The 21,190-nt window shown below is 35.2% G+C and overlaps 1 protein-coding gene across 2 annotated transcripts in view; it reads right to left on the reverse strand.

Moving 5' to 3' along the window:
• LOC127793014 (uncharacterized) overlaps positions 1-20,770 on the reverse strand; it is a 30,240-nt gene extending 9,470 nt beyond the window's left edge. The window contains exons 1-12 of one of the 2 annotated variants that reach the window (XM_052323745.1): positions 20,500-20,770; positions 20,351-20,420; positions 18,676-18,718; positions 16,625-16,702; positions 16,446-16,530; positions 16,219-16,301; positions 13,756-13,813; positions 10,769-10,879; positions 10,063-10,120; positions 9,750-9,846; positions 6,658-6,693; positions 2,657-2,793 (exon numbers count right to left, since the gene is read on the reverse strand). In XM_052323745.1, the coding sequence (XP_052179705.1) occupies positions 2,657-2,793; positions 6,658-6,693; positions 9,750-9,846; positions 10,063-10,120; positions 10,769-10,879; positions 13,756-13,813; positions 16,219-16,301; positions 16,446-16,530; positions 16,625-16,702; positions 18,676-18,718; positions 20,351-20,420; positions 20,500-20,623 (980 nt within the window). In that variant the 5' untranslated portion in view covers positions 20,624-20,770. Of the gene's footprint in view, positions 1-2,656; positions 2,794-6,657; positions 6,694-9,749; positions 9,847-10,062; positions 10,121-10,768; positions 10,880-13,755; positions 13,826-16,218; positions 16,302-16,445; positions 16,531-16,624; positions 16,703-18,675; positions 18,719-20,350; positions 20,421-20,499 lie in introns of both variants that reach the window. The other variant, XM_052323744.1, reaches the window with a different exon arrangement.
• Between the last annotated feature and the right edge of the window lie 420 nt (positions 20,771-21,190).

The following is a 21,190-nucleotide window of genomic DNA, read 5'->3' on the forward strand; positions in this document are numbered from 1 at the left end:
GAATGTCTAGATTCATAATTCTGCACTTATAATTAAGAATAATATCTAGATTGAGAGGGAACATGCACCATCATGGAAGGAAATTATGAACCTAGTTTCATAAGCTGGAATTTCCAGAATGAATTTCCAAAGATTGAGAGGGGAAAAGATCACCAAAAACTATTCAAATGGATTAAAGTATTCTGGCTAGAGCAACCCCAACTAACACTTTTCCCAGTGTTTACTATTCTGCATCAAATTTATTTCATAGAAAAATATAAAATGTTGTGGAATGTTTTTCAAAATTTAAAGATAAAAAAATAGACTTATGTTGAATTTATTATCCTATGGAAATAAAATTTTAAAAGTACTGGGAAAAAATTCAACCATTACATCAATCAACTTTTATACTAGATCCCATGCAAAAATGCAAAGCAGGTAAGGCCTTTATGGATTTCTATTGATCCACTAAGGAGACTGATACAACTTTTCTAAAAGATAATGTAAAAATTTATATAGTATATATTAGACACGTGGATTCAAACTGTAGATTCCAACCTACAGTCGGTCCTAAGAATAAATAAAAGAGAAAGGTTGCATTAGGTAGCCAACAACCAGCGTAAAACCTGTCAAATAAAACAACATGAATTCTGAACAAATGTTGTTGTTGCTGAGTTTGACTTAGAAAAATACAATTTAGTGATGGAAAAATGCAATAACTTTGATATTATGGCCTAGTGAAAACATTTCCAAACTATACATTCTGTTTTGGCCTTCATAGCCCATCACTCCAATTCCACAATATTATTGAAGTTTGCTTTTTCTGCAGGTAACAGGGCACTGAATCCAAGGGTAAAGCTGAAAGAAGATGCATTGAAAATGTGTGTATGCCTCAAGGATTTCTGGATGCTAAGAACTAAACACAATATACAAAATCTCCCAACAACTCAAGCAATTTCAATTAAGAGAGTGTTGACTCAACCACCAACCAACATTAAATTTTCTTCAATGTAATTATAATTCTTCATTTGTTAAAATTTTGAAAGAATAAAAATATATTGAAATACTATTTATAAGCATTTTGTTAAATTTTTAGTATATTGTTTGAAATTTAATACATTGTAAGGACGTATGCACTTTATAAATTGTAACTCTTGGTATGTCAACATTTTGAGACAACAAAAATAATTTGAGGGATTATTTAGTACATAGTATTGTTTTCAAAATTGTACATTTAAGATTGTAAACTAATTTTTAATTGTTCATTTTGCAACAAAATGAAAAAACGGCAGCCTAGTGGGCTAAGCCCACATTAGGGCCAACACCCATGTGCCACCCCAACCCGCAAAATTCCATGACCAGCCCAGCATGACAGTGTGGGCCCTCAAGAAAACTGGTTGTGCCTACCCATTAAGCCTGTTTAACATGTCTAGTCAAGGGGAGCTCATCCTGCAAGGTTCCTATCACAGTTTCAAGAGCTTGAGGCACGTTGGCCCTCTATCCCATTTTGTATTTATTGTAATTGTGGAGGCATTCTTCTTATGCTTCAAAGAGCTGAGAAGAAAGGATGTCTAGAGGCTTAGTGGAGAGTGGTAAGTACAGAGCTGGAGTTAGGCTGTCATATTTGATCTTTGTGGACAAAACTATTCCTGTTTGTGGTCCTTTTTGGAGTGCATTCCATTATTCGAGGGGCATTATTGTTCACTTTTTTGGTATTTTTATGATTGAGCTCCCACAAGAAGCCATGGGCATACATATGTACCATTTTTGCTTGATATAAGGCATTTGTTGTGAGTTGAGTAGGACCATTAAGGTGTCAGTCAAACTCATTTCATTCTTTTTTTTTTTTTCCTTTTATAGGGAGGACACTTGTTTTGCTCTTGCTTCTTTTGTGCAGTTTCCTTATGAGTTAGTTACTACAGCTTGTAGCATCTTTCTGGTTTGTGTAAATGTTCTTATGAGAATTATTAGTATAATTAGATATATTGTATATTGTTATTAGTATTTTTATTTATTTATTTGTTATAACTATGTGTAATTAGGCTAAATCCATAGGCTAAGCCCGTAAGTTATTAGGCCCGTTGTGCCTATTATAAATAACACACTAAGAGACTAATCTCTTAGATTTTTCTCTCATAATTGTTTTTTTCTCACAGTTCTGTACATAATTAACTCTCCTATGACACTCTTTAAAAATGCAATTTTATAAAAAATAAAAACACTCACAAGCCCTAATCCCTGTAGTTGGGGTTAGCCAGATGAATTCTAACTATCCAACCATCTTTATCCATAATCATATTTTCTTTTAAGGCAACAAAATACCATATAATGTTAAGGGTGTTTCTCACCAAAGTTTTTTAGTCTTCTACCCCCCTTTATACAAACTTTTTCTTCTCAATCCACTCAACTCTCAAACACATATAGTGATCTTCTCACATGTCAAAACCATCTTAACTTTGTCTTTACCCAAAAACAAAATAAAGAAAAAAATAAAAATAATGAATGATAATATTTTTGGACAGTGTACAATAATTCTGACATTATTATGTGATTTATTATTGGTTAAATGACAAATTATTGAAAGACTATGCTAGTCAGCATTCAGAAGGAAGCCATAAAATGTTGATTTTAGCAAAATAACATCCTACATGCTAAAATCGAAAGGCAAATGACATACGCATTCCACCAAAAGGAAGATTCTTCTTCTCGCCATGGCACAGACGCAAAGGCAGCATAAGGCCAATACTTTAGAGCGGCTTGACGCACAAATGGATTTGCACGCTCCCCTGTTTCCGAGAAGAAAATGACTTTCACCTAGGACCCAAAATTGACCATTAATTAGAATTTTGTATATAAGAAATATGAAATTATTAAAGGCATTGAAGCTGAACAATGCATGAATGAATATGAATTATGAAGAGATGTCTCATATATCATCATGTCATAGAGTGTCATCATGAAGTAAAAGATGGAAACAGTCAGCAGATAAATATCAAATAAAAATCTAAATATTTACATTAGTTATTTTCATATTTTGGCTTATTTTGTTTCCTGTTCAATCACTTCAGCTCAAGGAAGTTTGTTTAAGATCTTTCATTCTTTCAGTTTTCCCAGCTCCTTCATAGAACATGTAACCAACTAAAAGGATGAAAATGAAAAATTCATGCATAATTATCACTGCAAATAAATGAACTAAACAAAAAAGTAGACCAGACAAATCGTCTAAATTACAAGAGTAAAAGGTAAACATGCACACTCTTGAGAACCATCTAAGAGGACCTCTTTCCTTTCTTTTCTTTCTTACTTGATAAAAGGGGAAACCCTGGTGACCACCCTTTAACCTGACAGGGGTCAACACACAAATAATCCGGCAGATCCCAGAAAAGTCTTGCATGCAGTCATCCTAGGCAGCAGCATCAACTCCCCCACCCTTAAACTCATGACTCTGTGGACAGGGTGACCATCCAAGCAATCAGTGAGCATCAAACTTGAACATAAAACCTGAAGTCAGTGCAAGTATCACCGAAGGAGCTATTGCCTTGGGCAGTATCTAAGAGGACATTTTACGCTAAAGCTTCCCAAACTTTTATTTAATTTCCATGTGAACCACATAAAAAATTTGTGACTAGCATCCCTTGACTTTTGTCTTTCTTCAATCAAACAATAGATGAGAATGTACTTGATTCAATAAGGGAGGAATCCACCAGCAGAAACAAGGTCATCAGACTGACTCCTATAAGGCAAAGGAGCAAATGATGACAATAATTATTTCCCTGCTGACGTAAAACAAACATTTGGAAGTCTCCACCTTGGTCCTTGACTAAAGATGCCATACAATCAAACTGTCAAGAACCACCAAATATTTATCAGGATTGCAGTGCAGTTACAGGAAAATCTTCTTAAGCTTAAACTGCTTGAGTGTGGAAAGTGTTGTGTTTTGTATTAGACTAGGAGTCATGTAAATTGGGTTTTTCATATTACTGCATATGTATGTTTTATTTCCTGTTATATAGTTAGATTTAAGTTTCTTCTAGAAGTTCTGTTTCTAGAAGGATGACTGACCGGTATGTTTGTTATTCTCAGTCAGTCAGTCAGTTTGTTTGCCTTGTAACTAACGATCCTATAGCCTATAAATAAGGATCGTGGGATAGGAGTTAGGTATCAGTTTTCTGTGCACTTCATTCCATGAGGGGTTTACTCCTGTTTTCTGTCTCGTGTTCGGGATTGAGTGAGAGGTGCGAGTAAGGCTGGGTTAGTCTTGTAATCTTGGAATTCTGCTAGTTTTCAGGGTATATGGGCTAGGTAGAATTAAGGTCCTCTTTGTAATCATCCTGAAGGTTGTCAAGATAGTGGATTGGGTGGCACATTTGTCAGTCTGGACATAGGTCTCTTTTAGAGCCCGAACTAGGATAAATCCTTCTGTGTTCTTTCTGTATTTCGCTTATTTTCTTGTGTGGTTCTCATGTCGTTTTCATCTCGGGTGAGAGAGAGTTCAAGTGTGAGTCATTTGAGGTGAGGAAATCTCGGGGAGAGCTGTGTTCATCTCTAACAGAAAGGCTGCAAATAAATAGGAACAGAATCGAGCAGGGGATAGATTGGATTCTCTTACAGACTTCTCTACTATAAAGAGTGAAAGAACCTGTTCCATATTGGACCACAAACCAAACTTCCCCCCTAATGAAATCTACACAATAGGAATATGCATGAATTCAGCAAGATCACAATCGTTGAAAGTCCAGTTATGACGGTAAGCAACAGGAGTCTGCAATTTCTCTGCACTATCTGATCAGACCTACAATCCCCTCTAAAAGGGCCTTAATCGCAAGGACTCTTGTAAAGAAATTATATCCAAGGAGTGTCTCATCCCTAGGACGTGCAGCCAACTAGGAAAGAGGACATGTTGCCTGCATCTTAAAACACCAAACGAACTTCTATCTCACCACTTCAACCCATATGCAAAATGGTTGTAAATCCAAGCTACTTGAACCTCCAAATGCATGGATCACATTGCAACTCACTAACCTGTACTTAGGCTCATACCATACATTTTTCAATGCCACCTGGATGATCGCTAGAAGAACCTTACTGAAATATTAGACAGAACTATCAACATTTAGATACATAAAAGGGCACCCCCATAATATTTAGACACAAAATGAGAGAAAAATCATTTGGGCATTAAATTAACTAGCTTGCACTTATAAAGAACTGATAAAATACTTATTGCTTATCTTGAAACAAATAAGAGCAGACACAAAATTAACCTATATAAAAGGTAAAATTGACAGATCACGATTATAGAAGCATGAGTAGCATGTATATACTGAACACCACCAATTGATTGCCACCAAAGATGATTAGACCTGGCTTTTTTTTTCTCTTAATTGGACAAAAAAATCATTTGCAGAATCATCCTTAATAGTTCAACTCAATACACCTCAACCAAGCCTCATTATGTCCTGTGCCAATTATTTGTCCAGTACCCCAATCCTGGGCAAATACAACCCTTAAGTGATTTGGTCAGACGACTAACAGAACCAACAACCACAATAATTGGAGGTAGTGTATTAGATGAATTAAAATGGGAGAACAAGTACTTATTACAAGATACATGTTCAGAGGCAGCAGAATTAATAATCCAAGGGCCAAGCAGTGAATGAGAACCTGCTGCCAAAGAAATACCAGATGAAGAAGAGACTGGACTGGCACCCTGGGCAACAGAAGCTATGGAGGAAGGCATCTACCTTGTTGCTTGGAACTGACGGAATTCAGCCAGTTCTTCCCTAGAAATTAGATCAGAAACAGATCCTTGTCCACTTCTCTGTCCAGCCACATTAGCCTTAGGTTGCTGGCCACCACCTTGTTGAGGTTCTGTGGCAGATTGACTTACATTTTGAGAGACACATTTTGATGTTGTGTGGTGCATAATGAAATTCTGAAGAAGTTGATGAAAGAAAGAAATTACAGATCACCAGGAAAGACAGATCTGGTTGACAATCCTAGCTTTCAACAAATCTGCTTGGCAAACCCTAGCTTTCAATGAACAAGAGCAACAATCCAACACCAGTCAAAACCTCCAGCCCAAACCTTACAGAACCAGACTGTAGCTACACCAGATCGCACAAAATAAGAATGAAATGAAATTGCAGAATCAGATGACACCAGGTGCACCAGAACACCAAGTCGCACTGCAGAATGCAACATGAATAATCCTCAATCCAAGAGGATGCAGCTCACAGTTATAACCTAGAGAAGATTTGAGGAGAATCTGCTCCAATTCTACATATTCACCTTTCAATGGCTCTTATACCATGAGCAATAGTATGCAGAACAGAGAGAAAAGAAGAGAGGGAAAAGAGAGATTGGAGGAAAAACTCACTCAGATCCATTCAGATAGAGGTTACGAGTATTTATGCTAACCAGCTGTAACTGCTATGTGCAAATAAGCTAAGCTAGGTACAACTACTATATACAGCATCTAAGCTAGTGCAATAATATGGATTCTTGACACCCACTACTTGGATTGGCTAAAATTATAATGGTTCAAGAAGTTGGAAATAAACAGTCCTGCCTGCTGTCATGAAGATGAACAATAATCAAATAGCTAAAGAATATACTAAATGGTACATGGCCAATAGACTGATTAGCAATATATGGAAACTTAAAAACAATTGGTACCTTATGAGGTTTGCTCTTTGCAAGAAAACGCGGTGCCTGGAACAGATGAACAATTCCACATCAGTTCCCCAAGTAGACAATGAAACAACACAAAAAGCAAGAGAACCAATAATAAACAGGTTGGAACTGCCACTTAAAAGTATGAGGAACAATAATAAAAAAAAAAAAACCATTGCTGGCATGTGTACAATAAGTAGGATGACAGAGCTAGGAAAACTCTAATGTGTTGCATCATTTGTACAGAGATGACTTATTATCTATTTTAAAGAGCTCTATCCAGATATAGATTTTGAAATTTCCATGTTTAGAATTCTTATCACTCCATATTTCTTCCTTTATCCCTACTTTCTAAATTGAAAAGTTAATGCTTGTATCAGGCAATATCCCCCAGCGTGGGCATACCTTCAAAGTCTCATAAGAGAGGTTACTAACTAACTAAAAGTTTATTGGATACTTTCAGATGAATATCTGATTCACGTTCAGGAGTCCCTGAGATGAAACAAACACCTCTTGGAAGATTCCATGCTTCTCAGCCAACAGCCACAACCATGGTGAAATACTTGATGCTACAACACCATAATAAACACCACAGTAAACCACCATTCAACCACTATTTCATCACCAAAAATACCACCACAACAGCTATCATCATAAAAAACAATACAGACCTCATGTTTGCAATTCAACATCTACAAACATCACCACCACATTCAACAATCAATATCCATGAACCTTTAGGCCCCGATTGGCCCTGCGTTTGGGAGCAAGTTGAGGTGTGTTAGCTTCCAGAAGCAGTAGCCATAGTGTTTGGCAACTTCTCTTCTTCCAACTCAACAACATTCACTGTGTTTTTAGGCCAAAAATGCACTTCATCTTTTCAGTATATTCAAATATTACCTTTCTTATAATAACTAAAACAAATTTTAATTCATGTGTCCCTCTAAAAACTCCATTTTTCTCACTTTCTTCCTTCTCTCACACCAGAATGAAGAGGAGAAATCCAGCTGCTGGAACAAAGAAAGCTTGCCAGCCTTTGCAACTGCAGGGAGGAAACAGAAGATTGTCGCCAGCGATCAACCAACTGAAAAATCCCATCATTAATGGGGAAGAGCCCCATTGCAGATGGGGGATTTAGGGTCTTCCCTCATCTGCAATTGTTGGGCTCACCAGCAAACCGGTCACAGGTGATTCCATACTTTTTATTTTTATATATTTTTACATTTATATATATATATATATATCTTTTGTTTATATATATTTATTCAAATCTTTATATTTGTATATAATATATTTTCTGTTTATTTATATTCATACATATATTTAGAAGATATATTTTAACAAATTTATTTATTTTCATATTATTTTTTATAAAATAATTTGTTATATTAAAATTACAAATCATACAATGATTTGTTAAAATATACTTTATATGTAATAATAATATTTATATATAATTATAATTGTTATGTCATTTTCGCATTTAACAATCTAACTTCTACGTAATCAAACTCACCTCACCTCAATTCCAAACAGGGCCTTAATTTACATCTATGCAACATCAATATACATACTCTTTCAATTAAAAATCAACGGAAAACTATAACACAATTATGGATCATAATTTGCAGAAGTTCACTTCCACCAATTATTGCAACCATAAACTAGCTAGTAGCCCTTGATAATCACTTGGGAAGTGAAAGTGCCATCAATGCTATTGACCACACACCACCACCTTGAACTTATTCCTTATTCATGGATACATCTCAAACCAAAGCCTGCACCTTTTAGCAGTTATTTGTGATGATGATTGCTATAGAGGTGTTTTTGTAGTTATTGTAAATTAATCAAATACCATTAATGCTAAACAATGTTTGAGCAATTAGTTATCTATTCTATTATTTAAGTAAATAACAGATTTGATGTTCTGAAACCTTTTTTGATTGTTCTAAAATGTCATTTATATATTTTGATTAAAAAAAACTAAAAATGATATATTGGAGACCTGAACCAATGTGACCTACAATAGAACAAGAACCCATCCAAGCCATTTTTTAAGTACATGAAAGGTAGGGGGTATGAGGAAAGTTTCTAGCATAAAATGACATGTTTCTTGGATTGAATGTGATTTATTTTGAGTTATTTGATGAGACATGTTTAAGAAATGCAATGCATGTGCTCATTTCTATTATTTGGGAAAAGTTGTTGCTTTAATAAGAAAGATGTGAGTGATAGACTCAAGTCGTGAATGAAATATTCATGATGTTGTTTGAGAACTCATTGAATAAGTTTTATATTGAATATTTGAGAAGTTGCAATACATAGTTGTTGTATGCATTTGAATGTTGTTTTAGCTATGAGTGAAAGACTCATAGACATGAATGATAAGATTCACGAAACCCAAAGTTGTTTTCTGCATTTAAAGTGTTGAAAAGCTTTAATATGTCAAAAGAATTTGTAAAGTGTATAACTCACCCCAAAATGTATTTTTCTTGTATAAAATGTATGTATACATATATATATATATGTAGATGATGAAGATGGATCCTCCAAACAAAACCTAAAGTGGCTTCTTCAGATACTTGCGTGAAGCATTGTTGATATTTTGAAGCATGGGAAGCAAGAAAAACTCAAGAACATGTTGCCCTAACATTGCATGTTGGATTCACGCAGGGGGTGTTTGTGAAGGGTTAATGTTGTTTTAGAATGTTATTATGGGATGAGTTATTGTTTTAGAATGTTATTATGGGTTGAACCGTTGAAGGAATGTTGGCTCAATGTTAGTGAAGGATTTTTATTTTTCTTTTTTTTTGGGGGGGGGTTACTTTCAGTTGCTTGTTTGATGAAAGCATACTTAAGAACTCGTTATTTAAGTATATTCATGTAACTAAGTAAATGAGTAGTAAGCATGTTCATGTTATTTTTGTTAAGTATATTAAGAACTTGTTATGAACATACTTAAGAACTCGTTACTTATGTAAGTATACTTAAGAACTTGTTATGTAAGTATGCTCATGTTGTCTAAACTATACTACATCAAAATTTAGTCACAATGAAATGTGCATGTGGATCCCAACAAAGAGAGTGTATATTACCAAGGAATCCTTTGAGTAGTATAGAATACGAGGCAAACTTAGAATTATGCTAGCAAACCAATCAGTAACAGCATCAACAGAAAGCTCTCCCTCATACCTTCAAAAGAAAATAAATGAAAACAAATCAGCATAACATTAATTTCCTTAAGAATCCGTTCAGCAAGAATAGAAGATAAATCCCATTCAAGAATATAAACATTTGCACCTGGCACAACCAACAAGCTGCAAATCTGACAAAAGCTATTAGGTTACTAAACTTATATTTCTTCTTGAGAAAAGTTTTCAAAAATTTAGAATCTGAGTAGAAACTCACCTAAGAAGACAACTTGAAGTGTTACATCCAGGTGGGAATGCAACCAGAGAAGGCAAGCCTATATGCAACACGAGAAGTTCAAATCAGAGCTGAAATTTACTGCTTATGAAAACAAAATTGTTCATCCAACTCCTTACAGACAATCACAACAACAACATATCAGGTCTTAATCCATTTAAGTGAAACTGGTAAGCTCGGGCAGATATAAGTAGTACTTATTCAATAAACCAAAATCATTGTTCAAAATCACCTGGTACTTGAAAACAGCCCAGCTCACCCATTTAAGTGAAACACGAAAGTTCAGGTAGAAGTGGTTAGCTTCGATGCTAAGTGGTTGAACAATAAAATAGGCCCAGTATGGTGTTATATCAAAAGGTTAATAGCCCATTATGACAGTTATAATGGAGATGAATAGCTAGCTATGTGCAAAATACAAAACCATAGAACATGATATGGATGCCAAAGGGAACAAAAATATGAAATGGCTCATGGTTCTCTTTTTTCTTTCTCTTCCTCAACATCACTGGGGTTTCTAATACGTTTATCATGAACAGTATGTGAAGTTTCTGTTTCCTGCAAAAACTAATAATAATGATTAGATTTTCATCCCAACTTTCTAGAAAATGAGTTCCACTGTCAAAGCAGGTCACCAGGTAACTTTATGGAACTTAAAACAAAAAATGGGTTACTCAGATCAAATATTTACCTCCTTTAAAAAAAGGCTGCCCCGTAAATGTCTTCTCAGCAAGATACTTAGCAATATGAACTTCTCTAAGTTCAACCATTCCAGTATCTGCTACCCCGCCCAACAAAAAAGCTGAAGAAATGAAAATATATATATATCAATCTAGCAATCTAAGAGGGTGGGAACTTAAAAGGAGAGAAATAATTAAACCAGGCTAATGAATCAAAACAAGAAAAAGGACAAAAAGAGGAGAATACGAGGATGAAAAACAAAAAACAAGTGCATAATCAACACAAGCAATCTGTTATTTAGATCCTTATAAAGTCATAACAGAATCCATTTCTCAATGTTTGCAAGTAAAAAAGAGGCGAATTACATATGCTTTTTTTCCTTCTACATCAATATTACAACAAAAATTGACCTATACCCTTTTGAATCAATTATCAATTGTTTTGTGTGTTCTTTTTCTTTTCTAATAGGTGTATATCATTTTTCTGATCTTGGAACTAACTTCTCAGTCTAAGATACAGACGAATGCTGAATGAGAGGCCACACACTACTCCAATTCAAATTGGTTTTCCCAATGAACCCTTGAATTAACAATAAAAAGTTTCAACTTTTCTTATTTCATAGTTGGGTGATGGCAATCTAGATAAGCTGTATGAGACAGTATCAATGCCTCATTTCATGTTAAGGTTCCTGTTATTTGGCTTGGGGCTTTAACATACATGCTCTTTACAGCAGTAACCACCCAAACAGATATTGGTCGCCCTCGGCCACTTGACTAGGAGGAGATATTATCATTACCAGAACAATCAAACATCATTCTGTCCTAACAGGAATGGGTTATAAGAGATAAGGCTTCAGAATAGGCTTATCCTTCTTGTCATCTATTATATACTACTCAAGATTCAGAGCCATTTGAGTTCATCTTAAAAATCCTAGGAAGACTTCACTTGGATTCTCTATCAATTGGGAACTGGCCTCTTCAATTTGGAACATAGCATTCATCACTATGTTTTGCTCTCTTCCCCTTCTCACCCTTTCTCTCTCTAGTCAAATTGTTTTAATCTTCCCCCAATGCACCCAAGATTATCCAGGGTATTACATTTGACGAGCTTCTCCACAATCCATCTACATTGACAACAACCATCTAATTTCCCAACCTGTATCAAAAATTGGGTTATTATAGCACCTTTCTCTTTTCTGATCTACAATGGTTTTGTTTGTCTCCAAAAACTACATCTTTGCATTGGAGAACCAATAGTTAAACAGAAGGATGAATACAAGACACTTCAAATCCTTGTAAGACCAAAGCATGCTCACACAAGCACAGATACCAGAGTACAAATCCATCAATTACAAACTCATTGATTGATACACTAAATTCATACCACCAACATGCATATATTATACACATATATGTCATAAAAAAAAAAGTCACGATTCAAAACTCCATTGCAGCTCCTATTTCGCAGATTTGTAGTGACAATGGCTATTGAAAATGTGTTGGGTCTAATTCATTTTTCTTTTTTATTTTATTTTGTTTTTCCCTCTTGAGGTTGAGTGGTGGATTGTTCAAAGGGTCTACACTAGGCAATAACAAATTGGAAGATACTGATAGAAGAGTTTGATGGAAGAGAATGATGCTGTCTATTAGCAAGTGACTTGCATGGATGTTAATGCATTGCATAGATAGTTATGATGGCTTTGGCATGTATGGAAGCAATTATAGTGTTGTAGATTCAGAGTCAGGATTGATGCACACAGTACCAAAGAACTTAGAAAATGGAGAATAGTTGTGCTCTCAGGGTAAAATTAATCTGCACGTAATTTTTTAAGGCTGGAAAGGGTAAACAATAGAGGGAATCTCAGGATTGTGATCGTTACTGAGTAACAAAAGACTTGTAACATGGAGAATATTTTTGAAGCGCTTAGGGTAAGTTTCACCGGACATAACTCAAATTTTTAAGGTTGAAAAAGATGAATAATGAATTGAAAGCAAAGAGCCATGCCTATTTCCTTTCCTTTTTTGTCAAACACCTATTTCTTTTCTGATCCATCATATTCTGAATAAAAATGATAAGTTAGAGAAACAGTGAAAGGGGCAATAATGCATTGCGGTGGTATGGTGACTTGGGTATATTTTGGAAGCAATCATGGAATGTTGCTGATTCAATATGTTGGGTGCAGCGTAGTCAGTACAAAAGGACTTCAAAATAAAGATGTTAGGAAAATCTCAGGGTTACTTTTATTAGACAACTCATGTTTTTAAGCTTGAAAAAGACAAACAATAGAGGGAACACAAACAGCCGCCCATTTCTTTTTGTTTTTATCTGTCATAATGTGAATAACAAATGACAAGTTGAGCAAACAATGAAGCAAACAAAAATACACACTCCCTTTCTTTTATTATCACCCATAATGTGAAGGCAAATGAAAAAGTGTGATGTCAATGGAGGAAACAGAGAAAGCCACTGGCATTTCTTTTTCCTGTCTATCAAAATTAGAATACAACTAAAACATTCAAATGATGAAAGGATGGTATCTAATAGGTGAAATTAATCAATATTCTGATATCTTAAATGTTACTGCTTTATGACTAAATTTAAACCTCAACAATGGCCATTCACAAGCACATGCAAGAAAAGGAATAGCATGAATGGATTGAATGAAACATCAAATTTCCATCCACATAGACCTATTTCATCCAACAATTTATTTAATTAATCAGAGTAGGTTATGCAACCTTGTCTCTGAAAGACAAGTCCCAAGTATAATAAAGAATTAAGTTCACCTTTTTAAGCTGCACTCAACCTTAAACATTCCATATTTCTACACCATGGAATGAACAAATACAACTAATGCAATAAGGAAGCAGAGTTCGATGAATAACAGAGGAAACATAAAAAGAGACAGAGAGCAGAGATATTAAGCTGGAAGATAAAGACAGTTAAAAAAACATTATCAACAAATGTACACAACAATCTAACATCGGAAATGCTTACTAATTCCTTTCCAGTTATTAGAAAACCGTGTGCACTGGTGGCTCCCAAACGAAAATATCTGAATAAGATTCTGATGAACAGTTAGAAGAAAGGGCATCCTTCAAAAAGACCAGTACTCGAATAACAGCAACAAGAAGAAAAAGACAAGATCATGTGCAATCTACAATGTTTATGAAGGTACTTCTAAAGAAAATCACATAATTCACACAGTTTGACATTAGATTAGGTCAAATATATTGAAAACATAACACAAATGTTGCAAGGTAAGATCACAGCCATTCTACTAATACATGATTGTGGCAAAATATATAATTAAAAAAGATTTGGGAAGAGAAAGGAGAACCATGCCAAGGAGAACCATGCCTTAGAAGTTAGAAGGAACTGTTGTTTTGCTCTTTGATTCTGTTTTGATGATGAAAAACTTCATTTGATTAATCAAATATTATGCATCCATCTTTTACAAAATGATTTTCTATAGGTGCAACTAAATTATTTTAACTTCTATAATTAAGCACCATACTGAAAATTATCCAATGCCAAAATAAGTTTTCATTATCCTTGATGGCATTTGGAAAACCAAATTTTTATTGTCAAAAGAAATTTTTATATTTGATCTACCAAAGTTGGCCATATAACCTTGAACATCAAAACCATGTCTTTAAATTTGAAGGTAAAACTGTCGACCATTTTTCACAAATCAGTAAACCGTTTGCCATTGAGGTGTCGACCGGTTTTCCAAGCCTGTCAACCGATCTCACACAAGCTCTCGGCCAGCCCTAGTTGACAACTACTGCATAAAAACCGGTCGACAATTTTTTCCCCTATCAACCATTTCTATGAGCATGTCAACAGTTTTCATCGCAAATTTCTTTAATGGCTAGTTTTTGTAAGCTCCAACGGCTAATAATGGCTAGTTTTTGTAAGCTCCAACGGCTAATAATGGCTAGTTTTTCTTCAAGATTTGGAGAAACCTATAAAAACAGCCCAAGGAAGCACTAGAGAAGGCTAATGAATAAAAAAATAAAGTGTCAAGAGCTTATTGTTAAAATGTTGTCTAGAGTATAGGTTAATAAAATCAGTTATAGCAGTTGAGGGTCATTGAAGATTTTAGATAGAAGTTGTAACCCAAACTGTAATTAGTGATAGTTGGGCTGGAGATTTCAAAGCTGTCTTGCACACCAGCCTCTCTCTAAAGGAGGATGTACTCGAGAATAGGAGGATGTTTCTTGCTGCTATACCGATTGGTTCTCTGTAATAAAGACTACTCTTGGTGAGTGTTTGAAGGCTGGATGTAGGTTTGCCAAAGGCATTCCGAACCAGGATATATCTTGCGCCTATTGTTTGATTTGTGTCTTGATTATTTCTGTTTCTGTTGTTCATATTTTCTATTCTTATATTTACACTGCATCCGTGAGTGTTGAAGAGGGTTTTCTTGCCTAAGGGTATAATCTAAGAGTCCTAAGGTTAACACTTACCATTGTATTCATTCTTCTCATTAGTGCTTAAGTTTTCATTTTCTCACTCAAAAGGCTACATATATCAATTGTATTATCTTGTTTTAGCCTTTGTGTATTTTCTTTGAGAGATATTGCAACTGAGAGTGTCAATTCTTAGATCTTGATTGTATTCCCTCTTGTAATTCCTAACTTGTGTGCCAAATGGCCTACCGGGTTTGGTAGGAGGTTTTTATTCCTAGCGGTTTATGCTAGAGGACCTACTTAGTTAAATAGGAGGTTTTAGTGGATTTAGAAATATTTAGTGGGGAGTTAAGGTAGTGAAGTAGGCTGGGTTTAGCCGAACTACTATAAATCTCTTGTGTCATTTATCATTCTTGCTTTATATTTTTCAAGCATTGCATTTGACATTTCATATTTTCTGTTTTAACTCACTAAAACCTCATTTCAAGCAAAGATTTTCAAATTTTAAGTAATTTTTAAAACACCCAATTCACCCCCTCTTAGGTGTGTGGAGCCATACCTTGTGCCAACTCAACAAGAACCGTGTTGGTTAAACGTATGTCAAGATAAAGGTTACAAAACCACATAGAAACATAAAACACAAGGAAGAATATGCAATTTCTATGCACTATAAATGAGCAAAAACAACCAACAGTCCCAGGTTAGATTCAGGAAAGATGTAAAACAAGCAGATTGTGTCTTAGGGTCAATTGTTCTTAGTTCTAAAAGCATAGAATTCTTCATGCTCTTCTTCATTTTGAACCAGAAGTGGTGTCTTCATGTGAAACTGAAAGCTACCCTCCAATCACTTTTGAGGAACCATGTAAAATAAGTGATGTAGTCAGCATGATAACATTACATGCAAAATAAATAACTTTGGCATCCTTATTAAGTGAATTTCCCACTATAAATGTTGTGTGCCTATGCCATACTCTTGTCTAGGTAACATGCAACCAAAGGGAGTACTTTCACTAGTACAAAACAGTCCACTAGCCATGAAGCATACCTGAATCAGCAATCCCTTTGAATTCTGAAACTTGGAAAGAAAGTTCTCGTGTGTGGCGGCATTAAAAATATTATCTCCTGGATCTGATTTAGCAGTATAACAGAAGAAAACTAATTGATAAGAACATATCAAGTGGTAATTGCTACAAATTGAAAGACGTTATATGTTCTGAAACGATAATCTTTAGCAGTAAAGCAAACAACTAAGTAGAGAACATCTGAACCAACCAAAAGAAACAGCCTCAAGCAAGGGAAGGTCAATTTCAGTAAACCTTGTCTTGCCATACTTCTCCTTGGCCTGTTCAACAACATGCTACAGTCAAAAAAAAAAATGTCAATCACTAAAAGAGATCATTGATATTATATAATTGGAAAAGATGTTGAAAGGACTGTAACTAAGAACTCACAACGTGCTCATCAATACCAAATATGTCATAGTCCCTCTTCCATATTGGATTTGTCAGCAGCTCAAAAGCATGTCGAATCTGGAACTCACAAAATACTGAAATAATTGCAACATAGGAATAATTGAACAGAATAACTGCATATTGGTGTCAACAATACCACAAATACAAAAATAACAGGAGAAAAAACAAATTATAGGGAAAATCTAAAAGGTATAATAACGCGGGCAATTCCTCCAATTGCTTCAAAGCGATAGCTTGTCAATGACTGAATAAGGAAAGACCCAGAGAAGCTCCATAACCTAGTAATCCATTGTGCTTTATTTTGGCTTCTGCAACAGGGTCTCTGAGAACACTATTTCTCTACTGCTGAAATAACATTTTAAGTGGTGCAGAAGTTTCTGGTTGGTAAATCTACTAGCAGGTAGAATACCTGCAGCAGTAGTCTTATCTATTGATCATTGGATGGTTACAATCATATTTTGTGGAAGGGCATAGTGAGAAGTTCATTGGCAAGCAAGTTATGTTGTGTATACTGTATTGATGCCTCATGATCCTTTAATTGGTTGTTTCATTAGAGTTGTTAAGGGGTGATCAAATTTTCAAGTCAAGAGTAATATCCCATGGATTTTACATGAGCTTTGACAGAGATTTAGTACCAAGGCCAGAACGATTTCCTTTCCTTAGGTTTCTTTTCTTCTTCTTTCTTTTTTTTTTTTTTTTTTGGGGGGGGTGGGGGGGGGGGGGGGGGGGCTAACACTTTGGCTTTTTTTCATGAAGCATTGCAGGATGGTGATTGATGATGTTACAATAATATTCTGTCTTTTTATTAGTAGGGAGTTTGAGAGAAGATGAATGTCTCACTCATTCCAATTGTGCTAAAGAAGTGAGGTAGAGGATATTGAAGATTATAGGCCAACAAGAAAAATGGCCTTGAATTTAAGCAAGCAGTAACAGTACATAAAGGAAAAAATAATAAGCATAATAATAAAAGAAATAAAATAAATGAATAAAGAGGAACAGACATTGCGCAAGAACTATGGGGTGGTCCATTTAGTCAGGGCCAGTGAAAACTGATCTAGAGTCCTAAAATTAGTAATGGATTGGCAAGCAGGTTGTCGGGCCCATTTAGGACCATTAGGGCAATTGGCCAGCCACCATATAAGGCTAAACATGGTTTACACACAAAGGAGATGAACAATGTGCCACTTCAATCTTTTCTGCTGAAAATTCTGTGTTGAAACCCCAGCATCTTTCATCGGCTCGGTTGTGAGCTAACAGATAAGGAGTTGTACGGGAAATGCTAGCAGAGTGTTAACAAGAAGAGAGGGGAAGGGGCAGATCTCTAGTGGAGGCCGTTGCACAGCCAGAAGAGTTGAGTCAACACAGATAATAGATCTACAACCTTGTTTTTTTTTTAACATTAAAAGATACCCCATTTATCACCTCTGGCAACCCGCCCTAGTCAGAAAAGTGTGGTAGACCAAAACCCTCCCCCATTTCTTCCTCAAAACCTGTGTTCTTGTTAGGTAAGGCATCTCCACTTTGAGAATGCCTTACAGGCGTAGACAGGTGGCTCGGATTAGGGGTTCCAGCTCCTGTTTGGTTGAGGTGTCTCCACCGTGGGAACACCACGTGAGCTTGAACAGGGGGTTCAAATCAAGGGTTCCAACCAAGATTTGGCCAGGACCTTGGCCACCAAACCCTCCATGGGCCTCAACTGAGTCCTTCCTCCTATGTAAGAACCCGATGCTCAAAGGATCCCAACCCAATTGGGAGAAAATGAACCAGGTTTGGAAAAGTCTCTAGACCCAACCCAACCATTGGAGAAGTTAACCCAAGACTACGCCCAGATTGTCAACTGGACCCAAATCTTGATTGTAATGTTGCTATCAGGATAAGCATGAACAGTATAACTCAAATAAAAATAACAATGATATTTTACATCATAAAGTATGACAATAATACAGGAGATTCCAAAACTAATTTGTGTAACAACACATAAATGTATAACAAATTTGTTCGAATAGAAATATGGATGAAGAACCACAGACCTTAATAAAATCAGTGGTAGCTGGAACTTCTGTGCCTGAGTTCCTGAATTAATAGACTGTTAGTTGCACATCATCAAATAAACAGTTCAGGATGACACACCTATATAGTTGATTTCACATCTAACTTTGTCCACAAAAGATATACTCAACAGTTTCAGAATAAGCTACTCTAGTTAATTCATGATGAAGCATAAATCTGTCATTTTTACATAACATGACGAAATGGTAAACGCACAGTCATTAACAAATGGAGCCTCTCTTTTTTCTATAGAACAAATTTCAAATCGGCAAAAAATTACAAGAAATCACAGAGGGTCAATGGAAGGAGCACAATATGTGATTTTCTGCTGAGTGGTCCGTAAGGATATGGATTTGTGTTCGGTCTGTAGAGATATGATTGGAGATGGAAAAGTTTGTAATTTTAAATGTTAATTGGGAAAAACTGACTTTTTTGTCTGTACTTTGCTTCATAGAAGAAACTTCAAATTTCTACTCCTGCTCCACAACCAAAAAAAGAAAAAGTTTTTTGTTGCCTATAAAAGCGCTTTTCAATTTTGGATAAACAGCACAAAAATCACATTATTTATTTCATGTTTAAAAAAAAAAAAACTTATTCAACCTAACAAAAGATTAGTCCATGGTATATCTGTGCAGAATTTTCTCTTCCAACAGAGAGAAGACTACAAATTTATTCTAGGTAAGAATCCTAGAGAACCAGTAAGATAGATCATAAGGTTTCTTCTTCTTTATTTTTATTTCAAGACTGTCACAAATATATTCACCCATACATTTATAAATGTTATATTTTATCTCTAAATTACCAGTTTAATTGGCCTATTCAATGAGTATTTTATCTCTAAACAAGCTTTTTTAATAAGTAAATGTTTCAATAAACAAAAGATCACCTTGAGGGGCAAACCATCAAGAAGAATTGAAAGTAAACCTCAAAATCTGACTATCTACAAGGGGGGAGAGAGATAGAGAGATATCATGTAGGAAAAGTTTGTCATAACCTCGAAGCTTACTGCTAAATTTTAGCACATTTTTTTAGATTTAGCTTCCATGTCTGACACATTGCAAGGTAGAATTGCTATCAATTCAGGCGTTTACTAGTGTCATATATCTTATCTGTTTTACGTAAATATATTTCTCAACAAGTGCTTACACAAACTATGGTCCCACTGCAACAATGTACCTCTTTAAATCTTAAAATTGATTATTATAAATCTTGGACAAACTCAAAAACTTTATAGGCCTTTTGATTATGGGTCCAATAATTATTTTTCGGTTTTGAAACTAAATAAACTGAAAACAACGCATTCTATAAATGGGTTCCATAACTTATTTCATGAAATTCATGCCAAAGCATCCTAATTTAAAAAAGATATTTTTTCTTGTTCCAAAAATTTTTATTGTATAGAAATGGATATGCATGAAACATAATTTCCAAAGTTTCCATAAAAAAAAAGTAAATAAAATAACAAAAACCACAACCAAAGGCCCTAACCTACCATTTTGTTTATGTGAAAATTAACCGTCACTTTTACAACTCAGATAAGTTGTCAGCTCTCCAGGCAAAATATAATAGGACGTATGGAAGAAAAACAATAACAATACAGAACCATATTCCACCCAAAGGAGAAGTGATCAGAGACACGAGACTCGAACTCAGTACCACTTAGACGCTAGCTTATCGTAGGCTTCTGTGACTTCCTCGATTGAACTAAACCTTTCGATCCCCAAAACTGCAAATCGCCATTCGAATATTAAGACCTATCCAGAGCAGGTTGTAGAGGGCGGGGAAACAAACAAAGAGTGACAGACCGTCGTAGTGAGAAGGAGGGTAAGAACGCGGCAGGACGATGAGCTGATAGAAAACGGAGGACGCGAAGAGCACCATTGGAAGCCAGTACGCCTTCAGCGTCGACGCCATTGACGAATTCGCCATTGGATTCTCCTTCTCCCTCGCTGGTTTCAGAGAGCGATCGAGAGAGAGAGAGAGAGAGCCACTAATGGACGAGGGATCCTCTTCCCAGCGGACCGTCCTTAGTGCGCTTTTACTGTAGCCAGCTAGCTAGGGTTTACCGTTATCGAAACTGTAACTTGCGCCCAAACTCATGCTATCATGTATATGGAACGGGAATCGGTAATTTTCAATAAATTTAAATTAAAAATATAATTTATCCCCCAGCCTCTTTTATATATCAACTATTCTATCGCAGATAAATTACACCTATTTTAGTTTTTAAATTTTATATTCTATAATAATAAATTTGTATTTATACTTTAATTTTTATATACGCCTTTGCACTTAACCAAAAAAAGTAATTTCAAAAAATTATTATTGATATATTAGGCTGAAAACTTAAGAATATAGTTATTATGTGTCATCTTTATTTAAAAATTAATATCAATCATTATTTTGTCTTAAAATTACATTTAATTAGACAAAATGATTATGAATTGACTAAAATAATTATTTAATTCCATTGATATGTTTGGTATTACGAAAAAT

This window comes from Diospyros lotus, unplaced genomic scaffold, assembly GCF_014633365.1.
Source record: "Diospyros lotus cultivar Yz01 unplaced genomic scaffold, ASM1463336v1 superscaf1, whole genome shotgun sequence".
NCBI lineage: Eukaryota > Viridiplantae > Streptophyta > Magnoliopsida > Ericales > Ebenaceae > Diospyros > Diospyros lotus.